General features: G+C 52.8%; 2 protein-coding genes across 2 annotated transcripts in view; both read right to left on the bottom strand.

Annotated features, from left to right (window-relative positions):
• Positions 1-5,669, bottom strand: part of TPCN1 (two pore segment channel 1) — a 53,702-nt gene extending 48,033 nt beyond the window's left edge. Inside the window, exon 1 of the mRNA XM_054392544.1 lies at positions 5,222-5,669. Within this exon, the coding sequence (XP_054248519.1) occupies positions 5,222-5,333 (112 nt within the window). The 5' untranslated portion in view covers positions 5,334-5,669. The remainder of the gene's footprint in view (positions 1-5,221) is intronic.
• Positions 5,670-6,607: 938 nt separating this feature from the next.
• RITA1 (RBPJ interacting and tubulin associated 1) lies at positions 6,608-13,053 on the bottom strand. The gene is made up of 4 exons (XM_054392573.1): positions 12,830-13,053; positions 12,306-12,544; positions 7,513-7,583; positions 6,608-6,910 (listed from the first exon to the last, which is right to left on the bottom strand). The coding sequence occupies exons 1-4, from the start codon at positions 13,051-13,053 to the stop codon at positions 6,608-6,610; spliced, it is 837 nt and encodes a 278-aa protein (XP_054248548.1).
• Between the last annotated feature and the right edge of the window lie 64 nt (positions 13,054-13,117).

The raw sequence follows: 13,117 nt of genomic DNA, 5'->3' as shown, positions 1-13,117 counted from the left end.
GGGGAGGAGCACCTGAGGGAACTGGGGTTGTTCAGCCTGAAGAAAAGGAGGCTGAGAGGAGACCTCATTGCCTTCTACAGCTCCCTGAAAGGAGCTTGGAGCCAGCTGGGGGTTGGTCCTTTCTCCCAAGGACCAAGCAATACAATGAGAGGAAATGGCCTCAAGTTGCACCAGGGGAGGTTTAGGTTGGACATTAGAAGAAACTTCGTCACTGAAAGGGTCCTCAAACATTGGGACAGGCTTCCCAGGGAGGTGGTTGAAGGCCTCTTCATGCTGAAGGCTTCTTCATGCATTTCATCAAGGAACTGGGCTGACATGCAGAGCCAAGGTATGGAGAGAGGCTCTTTCCCAGCAGCTCTGGAAAGCCCAGCACACACCACACACTTTTACAGGCACAAACAGCACTCTCAGAGGCTGTCACTGCTTTCCATGGCCAAAGGCACACATTCCACAGTCACTGCTTTCCATACCCACAGCCACATTCCTCACCAAGCACACCTTGGGCAGTCCCTCCACCTTCACCAACAGTGCAATGCCATTTTCTTTATAGATTCATAGAATGGTTTGGGTTGGAAGGGACCTTAAAGATCATCTAGTTCCAAGCCCCCTGCCTGGGGCAGGGACACCTTCCACTAGACCAGGTTGCTTAAGGCTGTGTCCAACTTGACTGTGAACACCTCCAGGGAGGAGGCATCCAAAATCTCCTGGCCAACCTGTTCCAGTGTCTCATCACCCTCACCAAAAATTTCTTCCTAATCTCCAGTTTAAATCTGCCCTCCTCAAGCTTCAATCCATTCCCACTCATCCTATCACTAGAAGCCCTCGTAAAAAGTCCCTTCCCAGCTTTCTTGTAGCCCCCTTCAGGTACTGGAAAGCTGCTCTAAGGTCTCTTTGGAGCCTTTTCTTTTCCAGACTGAACAGCCCCAATTCTCATAGCCTGTTCCCATAGGGGAGGTGCTCCAGCCCTCCTCACACACTTTGGGCCCCCTGCTTCTCCACAGTAGGACACAGAGGGCACAAACACTCTCCTCCTACCCAAGATGCCAGGCTGGCTCTAGTTTCCTCAACAGTTTACTCTTTAGCAGAAGCCGAGATTGCAAAGGCTCAGCTGAAACCTCAACATTCCAAGTTCTAACTTCCCATTCTCCACCAATCCTGCTAGAAAACATTGCACATGGCTGGTGTGGGTGCTCCCCCCAGCTCCCCACACGCACACAGTAATTCATTTTTACCTCAATAGCAGATGCAGTTGCTTTCTTGTAAAAACCCCCAGAGTTTAAAGATGACTTCTTCCACTTGCCATAATCCATTGTGTGGGAGAAACAGACAGACAATATCACATTGTTCCCAGTACAACACTTGGAGCTGTACTTTCTGCTCTGAACACACTGAAACTCCACTTGAGGCTACAGCAATTTCCATGCAGGAGGCAAAGGAGAATCTTGTATCTGATCTAATACAGGATAAATCAATGTGCACTCATTTATTGCTTATAGTTCCCATCAGCTCAAGGAGAGACACTGTCCTAGAGTTTCAAGGCTATCCATACTGCTTTTGTATATGGAAAACATACTTCAGACTGGGAGCTATTCTGAGAACCCAGGAGTTTGGGTGAGGGACAGGAAATCACTAAATTCTGGCTGCTTCTTTTTCATTACATGATTTGGGGAGAGGTGGTGCAAGGATTGCATCCCCGTTTTTGCCTTCTGCAGAAATCCAGTTCGTATTAGTCATTCACCTCAGATTGGTGCTGAGAAGTTTAATTAGAGTGTGTACAGCACGCAGAGATTCTCAGATAAAAGGATGTGGACTAGGGAAGGGCAGCGTCGTGTTAATTAGTGGGGACTGAGGTAATAAAAATGCTTCTCTCGCTCTCCTTCAGCTGTGGGAGCTCGAAACAAAAACCACCCAGCACCACAGCCCTAGAATTTGCAGCCAGAAAACCACCAGGGACCACATTTTTCTGGATGTGGTCTGAAATCCCTGCAGGATTCTGACCTTTTGCCTCTGCAGCAGCAAAGGGAAACTCCCTGGAAGTTGTGTACCCCAGCACAAGCCACAGAAGGCTGTGGTTTAATCTTCCTCCCCATGCAAGTATTTTCTCCCATTAAGTGCTTAAGAGCTATATGATTAGGGAGATTAAATTTGCAGCTGGACATTTTCTTGAAGAATGTAATTTTCCATACAGTTTTCTCATTTAGCTTTTCTTTGATTCTAGCCCCAAGACATTCACTTACCCAGAGGAGAAATCTGCCAGGGTAGGAAAGGAATATCCTGCTCGAGTCCCTTCTTTTTACATCTGCTTTTAGCAAACCCTGTTACTACTTATTTCAACCCAGTTACAGCACTTATTTCAACACCAAAAGTCCCAAATTACCCATTCATTTATCCAAGGGCCTGAATGTAACAAACTAGATCCCAAATCAAGTTCTTCAAAAAAACAAGCCCAAGAAACCCCCAAACTCTGAGAGTTAACATCCTGAAACCACACAGATCCACAACACTTAGTGAGGTGGTTGTGTCAGGCTGGAATATAGATTAAAATTTAGAGAGGTTCATTGATAGAGCAACACAAAACTTAATTATTTTTATTAACCTTGGATGTGTGATTTAACACTAGGGTGGTTTCAGCCACTTTGTCTCTCTCTTGGTGTCACCTGGGATAAGGATGGTGAGTCCTTCATTGCAAACAGTGCCAGCTGGAGACACACCTAAAAAGTTTTGCTTTAACCTGCCACTAAATCCCTCAGCCAATGGTCTGGCACAGTAACAAGTGAGCTGTTGCTCCAAGTTCTGCATGAATGTTCTGAGAGCTGAGGCGTAAGGAAGACAAAACCAGAAGGCAATAACCTCCTGACCTTCCCTGCCCCTCATCATCACTCTGACAGGCTCTCCTTCTCCTGTAAAGGACTTCTTAAACAAACTTTTTCCCTGAAAAACACAAGTACCTGAAGGGGGCTACAAGAAAGCTGAGGAGGGGCTTTTTACAAGGGTTTGTAGTGACAGGACAGGAATGGATTGAAGCTTGAGGAGGGCAGACTTAGACTGGAAATTAGAAATTTGTTTCCAGTGAGGGTGGTGAGATACTGGAACAGATTGGGCAGGGAGGTTTTGGATGCCCCCTGCCTGGAGGTGTTCAAGGCCAGGCTGGATGAGGCCTTGAGCATCCTGGGCTAGTGGAAAGCATCCCTGCCCGTGGCAGTGGGGGGGTTGAAACTTGATGATCCTTAAGGGCTCTTCCAGCCCCAAACCATCCTGTGAATCTATGAAATTTCTGAGTAAAACCACAAAATGGCAGAGCTCTGTTAATGTCATTTCAGCCCTCAGCAGCGATGGGGAGGCAGAGTTGAGGGGGAACATTTGGATTCCTCAGAGCCTCCACGAGGCACAACTTTTCTGCATTTCACAGTGGATTTTCTTTGCAGGCAGAGAGGAAAGCTGGGCTACATGTCCTGTTTTTTAAACAAGCTTACTTTGCCTTATTCTGCTCTCTGCTAATTTAAGCTTCCCGCTTCTCAGAGATAAATGTGCCTTTCATGTTGTTCATTCCAGCCTTCCTCTTCTCATCCTCCATCCCAACCCACCAGCTTCAAAAGGCTCTGTATCATCCAGTATCACTGGCATGGCATAAGTTTCTATTTTTTTTCAGCAAATCCAACTTTACCAGTGATTAGCACATGGAGCAAAATAACACTTCCTCAATACCAAGAGACATTTCATTCGGAGAATGCCAGGAAATGAATCCTCAAAAACCACACAGTGATCTTTTAAGAAGCACAAAATTAGTCCCCAAACAATTTTCCTGTATTTCAAGGGAAGCAGATTGTGGAATGTTTTTACTTATTAATACACCCATTCTCATGCTTGTGCTTTAACACTGTTGTGCTGGCTTTAAGCACCTGATAAAGCTTCTTCTTTAAAGGGATGGGAGGCGGGTGGAAGAAAAAGATGAGAGAAGACTGATTAAAATTAGTCCCAAGAAAGCCTCTAAATACACCAGTGGGCAGAAGGAGCATCCTCTCTTCTACTTAGCTTCAAAATAGACAGCTAAACTTTAAGAGATAAACATGCAACAAAGCAGATTTGATGGAAAATTGATGCAGCAAGGCTTAGAGAAAGTCAAGTGGGCAGTTTAGCCAGGGATGTGTCTTGCAGGGATGGGAGAGGAGGAGGATGGAGGAGGAATTTTGGTTGGCAGAAACTATCTACTGGCTCAGAAAGTCAGAGAAGAAAATTAAGGGAACCCACGAGACTGCATGGGAGAAATCAAATCAGAGTCACAGAGGCAGTAGGGAATAGAGGTGTAATGTAGGGAAAAAAAGGGATGCCAGGCCAGGCAATGATTTACTTGTTACAATATGTTAAGCTTGTGGCAGCGAGGGCTTGAACAGGATCACACGACCTGTGTGCATGCCTGCAATGTCAGCTGGAAGTCAAAGGGATGTGTTGAACAAAACTCCTCCAGCACATTCAGTGAGGTATAACATTAACCAGACACTTGCTGAGCATCTGCTGGTCCCATCTCACCAAGGGCAGGGTGATAGATATATTGCCTCAGAGAGACACGGAGGAGAAAGCAACACTTCTAAGGAAGTGGTGGCTTTTGTTTTCATCCTCCCAACAATCCCAGGCTGGCTCTGTCACACCAAATGCCTGGGGCTGACAGGATATACTGTCTACAATATATATACTGTCTAAATATATACAGGCTAGAAGTATTCCAGGTTGTTTGGTAAGAGCACACTAAAGACATTAAAAGGATTTATCAATGCCTCTTACTTTCCTTATTGAAAAATGACAGAAGCTTTACGGTGCTAGGAAAATGCTAAATGACATAACTGCAGCCTGGGCCACTGGCATAGCACAGCAGACCAGTGCCAAGAGAAGGAACTCTGGGCCAGTGTGCAGGAAAGGAGCTTTGAGGACAATGAGGTCACAGCTTATTGCATGGAAACCACAAACTATCTGTGTTAGAAACAGCATTGGTAGGACCCATCCATCCAGTGCCCTCTGCCCCCCCAGCGTGACACCGGTACTGTGAGTAAACAAGGCACACAATAAGCAACTTCCTGATCTGATTTTCTCAGGCAGCCATCGGGACGCTGAATGACAGCTCTGAGAGTTTCAGGTGCTGGCAGGCACAAGAAAGAGCAGCCACCATAAAGAGAAAAACAAGCGAGGCCACCAGAGCGGGCAGGAAACAAGGACAAAGTGATCTTACTTTCATTAGGCAGCTCCTCCCGATCCAGGTCATCTAGAGGGGCTGAGGCACCGCTTCCACCGTCCTCCAGGGTGAGGATGAGAGGAACGTCGTCATCCATGCTCACAGCCATCCTGTCCCTGCTCCGAGAACTTTAAATAATGCTGGTTTTCAGTTCCACTTGTAAAACACTTATGTCAAAAGCTTTCCCCAGAAAGTCTTCCATCAGGAGTGTCTTCCAGACAGAGCAACATGGAGGTTCGTGCACCCATCTCTAGAGCCCACAGTTCAGAAAGGGATGGAGCTGCTTGCTCCCGAAGCACAGTGCAGGAGGCTGGACTCAACAGCAGTATTCACGCAAAAACTAAAGTCAGAAAGTCAGGTCTGGGCTGCTTCTTCCAGTCAGTGCACGGCACCCAGTCCAGCACAGGAGCAAAAGTGCTTCTTGACAAACTCCTGACCACACAGCACAAGACGCAGGCGTGTGTGACGCATCTGGAGCCAGCATGATGCTAAGTGTCACGGTCACACTGGGCTCGTTCCCCTGTCATGCCCAAATGCCTCGATTTCAGGTAAGAAGAGAGAAAAAGAGACCAGTTTAAGACTGCACACACGGAGCTCCTGTCGGCTTTTGGACTGGGTGAGGCCACTGCCTCAAAGTCACCGATTTCTTTAAAAGAGGGAGGAAAAGAACAACCGCGCAGGCCCCGGACAGCGTTACACGGACGCTCCGCAACCGGTGCCGCCACGCAGCTGTCACGCTCCCCGTCTCCCTCTTCGCAGGCCGTGGCGAGGGCAGGCAGAAGTCACGGCGGAGGCCACATCTCCCACAGCCACAGGCTGACCGTGCCGCTGCCGAGCACCGGGCCCGGGGGAATCGAGCCGCACAGACCCGCCGGGGTGCAGCGAGGGCTGGGACTTGAGCCTTCGCGGCGGACCCTCACGACTGGGCAGCAAACAGAGCGGCTGCGACCGGGCTCTTCCCGCGGCCTAATAGAAACGGACACGGAGACGGGGCTGTCATCGCGCTGTGTGGGCCCCGGCTGCCTTCTCGGACTTCCCCCAGCCCCGCCGCCCCCGGCCCGCGCAAACCAGCCCCGCCAACTCCTTCCTCTCCAGCTTCCGCAGCCCTTTCGGGGTATCCGCAGATGCCCCTTGCACCCCGGCAGTCCCTCACGCCTGCGGCCCCCAGGACCCTCCCACTGCGACCCCCGGTCGGGCCCAGCTCGACCCCGCCGACCCGGCGCCCGCAGCCGCTGCGCCACCGCTCCTCAGCGCCCGGCGTGACCCCACCCCGTCGCCGCTCATTGGTCGCCGCGGCGCGGGGCTCTCCCGGAGAGGCCGAGCCTCTCCCCCGCCAGCCAGTCCGCTCTCAGCGCCAACTCTGCCCCGCCCACCGCCGGCCCGCTACCCCTGAAAGAGATGCCGGATTATTCCCGCCCCCTCCTCCTTCTCCGTCCCGCACTTGGCCTCTTCATTGGCTAATTGTGCTGCCTCTCCAATCAGACGGGGACGCTGATTGGTCCGAGACCGTAGAGGGCGGGTTCTCGGCGTCGAGAGCGCAGACTGCCATTGGCTGTGCCGAGGCCCCCTCAGCGGGGTCAGAGGAGAGCGCAGCAGCCCGCTAGCAACGGCGGGACGCGGGCGGAGGGCAGCAGCTCTGGGCCACGCCCGGCACACCCGGTACCGGTTTACTGGGCTGGGCCTCGCCTCGAGAAGACCATAGCTCTTTTCCCAGGCCCCAACACACTCCCGTCAGGCCGCGGTAGCTGAGGAGAAGAGATGGGCCCTCAGAAAGGGCAGCCCAGCTCAAGGGGCAGGAGGTACAGCAGGAGGCACAGCAGGAGGCATGAAGGGTCAAGGGCCCCATCAGTGAAACACGACTCTCCTGAGATCGCAGGATGATGCCCATCTGTGATGAAGTGGGGATTGCCAAGCTAAAAGTGAGCAGCCCACTGTACAGTGAATAAATCTGTTCCCCTTGTCCAGGCTGAGCGTTTCTCTCGCAGGCACCCTGCTCAGCAGAGGCCCCAAGACAGCCCCTCTGAGCCCAATCCAGCCTGATAAAGCCACCACTCTCTGTCCAGGGGCCCTGACTGATTTTGCTACCAGCAGCACTCCTGCCAATGTTACGAATGGGTAGCTCTGTCCAGCTGGAGGAGACACCCCCTGGAACCAGAGCAGAGGTGTCCAGTTGCCTGAAGTTACCAACACCTTTGCAAACAAGCCTTTCTTCTACCCACCAGCTGACCTCACTATGCCCTCTCTTTCCCAGTAGTATTTCTTCCTTTGTGCTACCATCCAGGATTTACGAGGACAACGTGATGAGAGTTCTCAAAAACATCTTTCAAGAGCTGGCCAACTGTCTCAGAAAACTTGCATCCTGCAGACCAAGCTGGAAACAGCAAAATGTCACAAATGAGAGCTGTGGACTTCCCTGAACAAGCTACAGGCAAGACATTCAGCACCTAAGGACACAAGTCAATACAAGTATTGGATCACTGAGAACTGGATCAGTACTAGTTCTCAGAAGGATACTGCAGGAGGAGATTAAAACTGTCCTAGTGCCATTAGGTCAGGCTGCTGCCTGCTTTGGGCAATTACTTGGCTCCTGCCAGCTCCTGGCAGGACACAGATGCTGTTTTTCAGAGTATGTTACAATGCTCTGCTGATTTCAATGGAAAGCAGCCCTGTAGCAACACAGTTGTTTCCCCCATGCAATTAGCTCACTCACAGGACTGCCCTTTCTCCCCAGCCACCAAATCAGCTCTGAACCCCCCCTCTGCAAAGCTGTGCCAGTCTGGAGAGGCTGCACATGAGCCAAAATGCAGAGCAATGAAGCTGCCACAGATAGAGCGAGGTACGTGTTGAGAAACAAGGGGGCTGGTATGAGGTAAGCAGAGCAAACTTATTAGTGCTTGCACATAAAACCACCTTTTACAGTTGTTTGTAGCACCAAGGGCTTGGCACAGCTAATTGTGGAAGCTAAGCAGCCCCCAGATTGTTTGGTACTTTGCTGAGAGGCAGAAGACAAGCAGTCGAGTCAGGGTTGAGCCAAAGATGCAGGGTGTGACTTATCACAGTGATGAGCAGATAGAAAAATGAGAAATAAGAGCAGCAGCAGGTAAGAATCCCAGCTGCTCTGTATCTACAACTCTCACCTGAGTCATGACAGTGGACAGGGCAAATCTGGAGCTAGAAAACAACTGAACATTTCCCTTGCCTCATGTTATTCATACTCAACGTTTGCTCCACACAAGCCCCAGCCTCCTATGGGCAGTGGAGCACCTTCTACTCTTGTGCTGGACTGCACAGCTCTGTTAGACCAGGAGTGGTAAAGCATCAAACACACATGACAAAAGCAGCATGACATAAAAGCGACTCATTTACACCCTTCCATATTTTAACCAATGTTGTCCTTGTGGTTTAAGTAGCAAGAAAGTGCCAATTCTGTCCTCCTTATGGCTTGGAAGCCCTCAGTGACACCCTGGGTCAGTGTGGGACAGGAAATAGCGTGGCTGAGGTGATGGCCTCTGGTTTCTCTTGTTAATTCCTGGGAGCCTGAACACAGCAGTGGGGGTAAACTGACCACCCTGGCCACACAAACCCCTGCCAACTTGTCAGATAAAAATCTCCCTTCATTTTAAAAGCTTCATCTTTCTAGCACTCCAGTACTGCACTGTGTGTCCTGCTTGCGGCTCCAGCAGCTCCCTGCAGCTTAGATTTTGGGGCAGTTATTCCAGTTTGCTGATGAGTCATCTCACTGGATCTGACTCAGCCACCTGCTGCTAGGGAACAGGGATCTGCCTTCCTCTCAATCCTTAACCCTCTTGTCTCCATCTAGTGTCCAAAACACACTTCGGTTTCTCACCAAGCCCACAGAGACCCGCAGGCTTAACAGCTGGCATCTCACTGTGTCAATACTCAAATTAAGCTGCACAGGCTGTCAGCATCCCCCAACACCTCCTCCAAGAAGGCCCTAATTGCTTTCATGGCCCTACAATTTTTACCCAGGTGGAGTGCTGCAATGCAAAGGGCAGTGAGGAGCCTGAATGCTTGGTGCTCATCATGAGGATCCTCAGCTTCTCAAGCTTTTAATAAGTCAGGTTGTTCTTGCTACCTATCTGCCAGGGTGCCCAAGCCCCAGAACTGCTGGTTCTCTGAACCCTCCTCTTCTGTATGGTTCAAACATTGGGCAAGGAATAAAACCACTGCTGAGTGCCACCAAAACTGCCTGTCCCTGGCCTTCTGCAGGTGGACACAACCTGGCTCGTCCCACACACCCCAGAGCTCACAGTGGGTTCCAGCACCAGTGACAGAACCTGGTTCTCAGCAAAGCTCTCAGCTCAGGCTCAGCCCCATCCAAACCACACAGATGTGGCCTTTTCTGGATCAGGATCCGACCTGTGTATGCCTTACTCAGAGTCTCCATTGGTAGATGAAGGCTGTCTGCAATGCAGGGAAGCTTCAAAGGAGCTGGTATTTGGACCTTGCACCTCTTCAAAAGTCCCATTCAGGCACATTTCCTCTTCTTTTTTTTGGCCCCTTTGGGAAGGCTCAGTTCAGCAGCCAGAGGCAACTGTACCCAGATTTGGGACAGGTAAGAGAATTCCTCCGTAGGGGCACGCAGGGACAACCTGCTGACAGCCCTCAAACCTGCAGCAACTGGTACCTGCTGTCTTGCCAAGCTGAGCAAGAGGCACTTCGTGCTGCCTGCACCAAGGAAAAGGCTTGGCCCCAAGGGAGAAACACACTGTGCTCACCTACTCTTCCTGGACTGAGGAGCAGTACTGAGTGTGGCAGAAGAACAAGCAGGACACGAGGGAAACGGCCACGACCTATGCTGTGCTGTCACTTGCATCCAGAAAAGCCTCCTCACATCGAAGGCAAAGGAAATAGAAGAGGGCAAGAAGGCCAAGAAATAAACAAAACATCCATCCTGTGTCCTCCATTCTTTCCTCCCAGCAAGGCTGCTTGCTCCCCTGGGGCTCAGCTGATGACAAGCATTAGCTCTGAGAGCACTGGCACCAAGGCCCAAGCCTGCCAGGCCCGGCTGTCACAGACAGAAGGCATCAGAGCAGTGGCATGACAACACATCTCACCATTTTAGGTGGAGTTCTGCTGCCTTGCAATAGGCAAGGAATAATCTTTCTTGCCAACAGGACTGGGCCAGGAGTGCAGGCTCCTGGCTGGCCTTCCTAGTTCAGTGCCCTTGGTGTGCTGGAGATGGTCACAGTGCAATCCTGCTGCTGCTCCAGGTGGCAAGAATTTCTGGGGGCAGAGCAAAGCCCTTAACCTGGCTCAGTCTGACCTTGGGTGAATTTGAGAGAACCTTTCCCTTTGTGTGGGAGGAAGTTAAACTCCCAGTGACTCTCCTGCTCTCCCTCACCTCAGAAGCTCACCCCTGCAGCCTCCTGGGAGCAGTGACACTGGGTGCAAACCCCAAGTGACCCACCCATGTGCTGTATCTGCTTTCCTTCCCATGTTCCTACAGACCAAGCTGCTCTTTCCCATCTCAGGAATGGGAACTGAGGAGCTGCTTTGCTCTGACAGTCTTTGGGGACAGAGCTGCGCCTGCATCACACAGCAGCACCCCATGCACCACACACACAATACCCCAGCAGACTGGCCTTGGATCATTTATTTGGTGACAGGCACCTCACAACCCTCAGTACAACCATGGCACTACACATCCACTCAGCACATCCTCATCACCAAAGCTGCTGAAATCCCTTTGGCAGATCCTTTTCTGTCACAAACCCCATCCAGCCTGGGGGAATCCCACCACCAGCAGGAAGGAGCAGGGCGGTGCCATTCCTCACCTCTGTGCTCATCCTCCCTTCTTCCTTGCCAAAGGAGATTATCAAAGCATCAATGAAATGGAGCAAGGCCAGCAGAAAGCCACCAAGATGGTGAGAGCTGGAACACACATCCCATGTGCAGAGGCTGAGGAGATGGGGATCATTCAGTCTGGAGAAGGGAAGATTTTGAGGAGCCTCAGAGCAGTCTCCCAATACCTGCAAAGCAGAGGAGAGCATGAGGATTGAGCCAAGCTCTGTGCTCAGATGCAGAATGAGAGGACAAACTGAAACAAGAAAGGCTCCTGCTGGGTACAAAGGAAAACACTTCACCCCAAGGACAGTCAAGTGGCAAGAGGTTGTGCAGCCTCTGTCCTTGAGAGTTTCAACCTCCTGACCAGATAAAGCCCTGAGCAGCCCCACCTGAGCCCACAGCTCACCACCCTCCAACAGGAGGCTGGGCTACAGTCCCCCTGCAGTCTTACTGAGCCCAAGAAATTCTGTGACTGTGCAGGACAAAGCAGGACTCCCCTCTCCACAAGTGGTTAGCGGAGGTTCCTGTCAGGGCCCTCACACCTTAACTCCCCGTGCCAGACTTTCCTGGGATCACCACCACTGCAACACACTCTGCTTCCTCCTGTGACCCTCACCCGAGCTCAGGACCTGCCCATCCCCCCACCAGGGCTATGCTGCCAGTGTACATGGACCTATGCTGCAGGCAACCCTGCCTCCTGCTGTTCCAACTTCCCGGACAGAAGGAACCTAGCTTGTTTCCACACCTCATCTGACAACCACTGGACAGTCAATGGAAGCAGCTGTTGCCATCAAGCCTGCCCTGCTCCAGTGCTGTGGTCACCTCTGGTTCCATGCTCATCTTCCCACACAGAGCAGCATTCCCATCCTTTGTGTGAAGCCATGGGAGGTCCCAGGGTCCTCCAGAACTCACTCACCAGGAGATCAAGCCCCAGCTCAGGTAGGTTAAGGCTGTAGTTACATCCAAAAAGACACTTGGCTTCATTTCCAAGGAGGCCTGGGTTTGCAGCCACCCGCTGCAGAGGAGCTCCTGTCCAGAGGAGGTCTGGACATGCTTTTGGACTGACCCCTCATCAGAGGTCCCTGGGGGGTCACAGGGGCTGTCAGAGGCCTCTGTTTTTTACACATTTCTGTCTTGGGACTGTGTGAGGTCAGGCAGAGCCCATCTGAGGGGGTGTTCAGCCGGCTGAGAGACTGAGAACGCCCTCTGCCAGGAGCACCTTGCCCTTTGGAGCAAGAATCAGGACGTTTCCAGAGGCAGGACTTGTCCTCACGGCCCACTGGGGAGCCAGCAGCTGCCGGAGCGGCGGAGGTGGGTGGGTGGACGGCTCGCAGCGGAGTCTCCCGGCAGCGGGGCGCCGGACTGGGCTGGGGGGCAGGCGGGGGGCTCCAGAGCAGCGGATGGAGCTTGGCTATATCTTCCTTCCTCAGCCAGGGAGCTGCCCAGGCCGGACCCGCGGGCTTGGCACCAAACAGGGACTCGTCGCAGAAGGACGGGGTGTGGCTCCTCAACCTGCCCGGGCAGGAGCAGAGAAACCGGGTGTTGGTTAAAAAAAAAGCGGGCACCGGCGGCACCGAGACCCGACCGCTCCCTGCTGAGCTAGTCACGGCGGGCAGAGCCTCGCGGGCCCGCGCAGAGAAGTTCCGGGGCCAGCCCAGCCCAGCCCGGCAGGACCGAGAGCTGCTGCCCGGCCTCAAGCTGCTGCTCGCAGGAGCCAGTACCGGCAGGCACCCCGCGGCCGCCGGTGCCTAGCGAGCCTCCAGAACCTGGGGGCTACGGGCCGGTGCCGCCGCTCACCTGCACTTACTCCTTGGCCGGAAGCCGACGCGCCCGGGGCCTGCCGCCGCCGCCCAGGGAGGCGAGAAGCCGGGCGGCTCCGGGCGGGCCCCCGCGGGGCTGCCAAAGAGCGACTCGTCCACGAAGGAGGCCCGCGCCCGGCGGATACCCCGGCCCCGGCCCGCTCGCGGCAGTGCGGGAGCAGGAGCGGAACCACTTCCCGGGACCGGCCCACCCGCCCGCATGGCCCCGGGACGGGGCCGGTCCGAGGCCGCCCCTTCCGCGCTCTGCACCACGTGCTTCCGCCGC

This window comes from Indicator indicator, chromosome 26 (genome assembly GCF_027791375.1).
Source record: "Indicator indicator isolate 239-I01 chromosome 26, UM_Iind_1.1, whole genome shotgun sequence".
In the NCBI taxonomy this organism is placed as follows: Eukaryota; Metazoa; Chordata; class Aves; order Piciformes; family Indicatoridae; genus Indicator; species Indicator indicator.
Note: the sequence above shows the minus strand (reverse complement) of the source record. Positions and strands in the feature narration are given on the sequence as shown.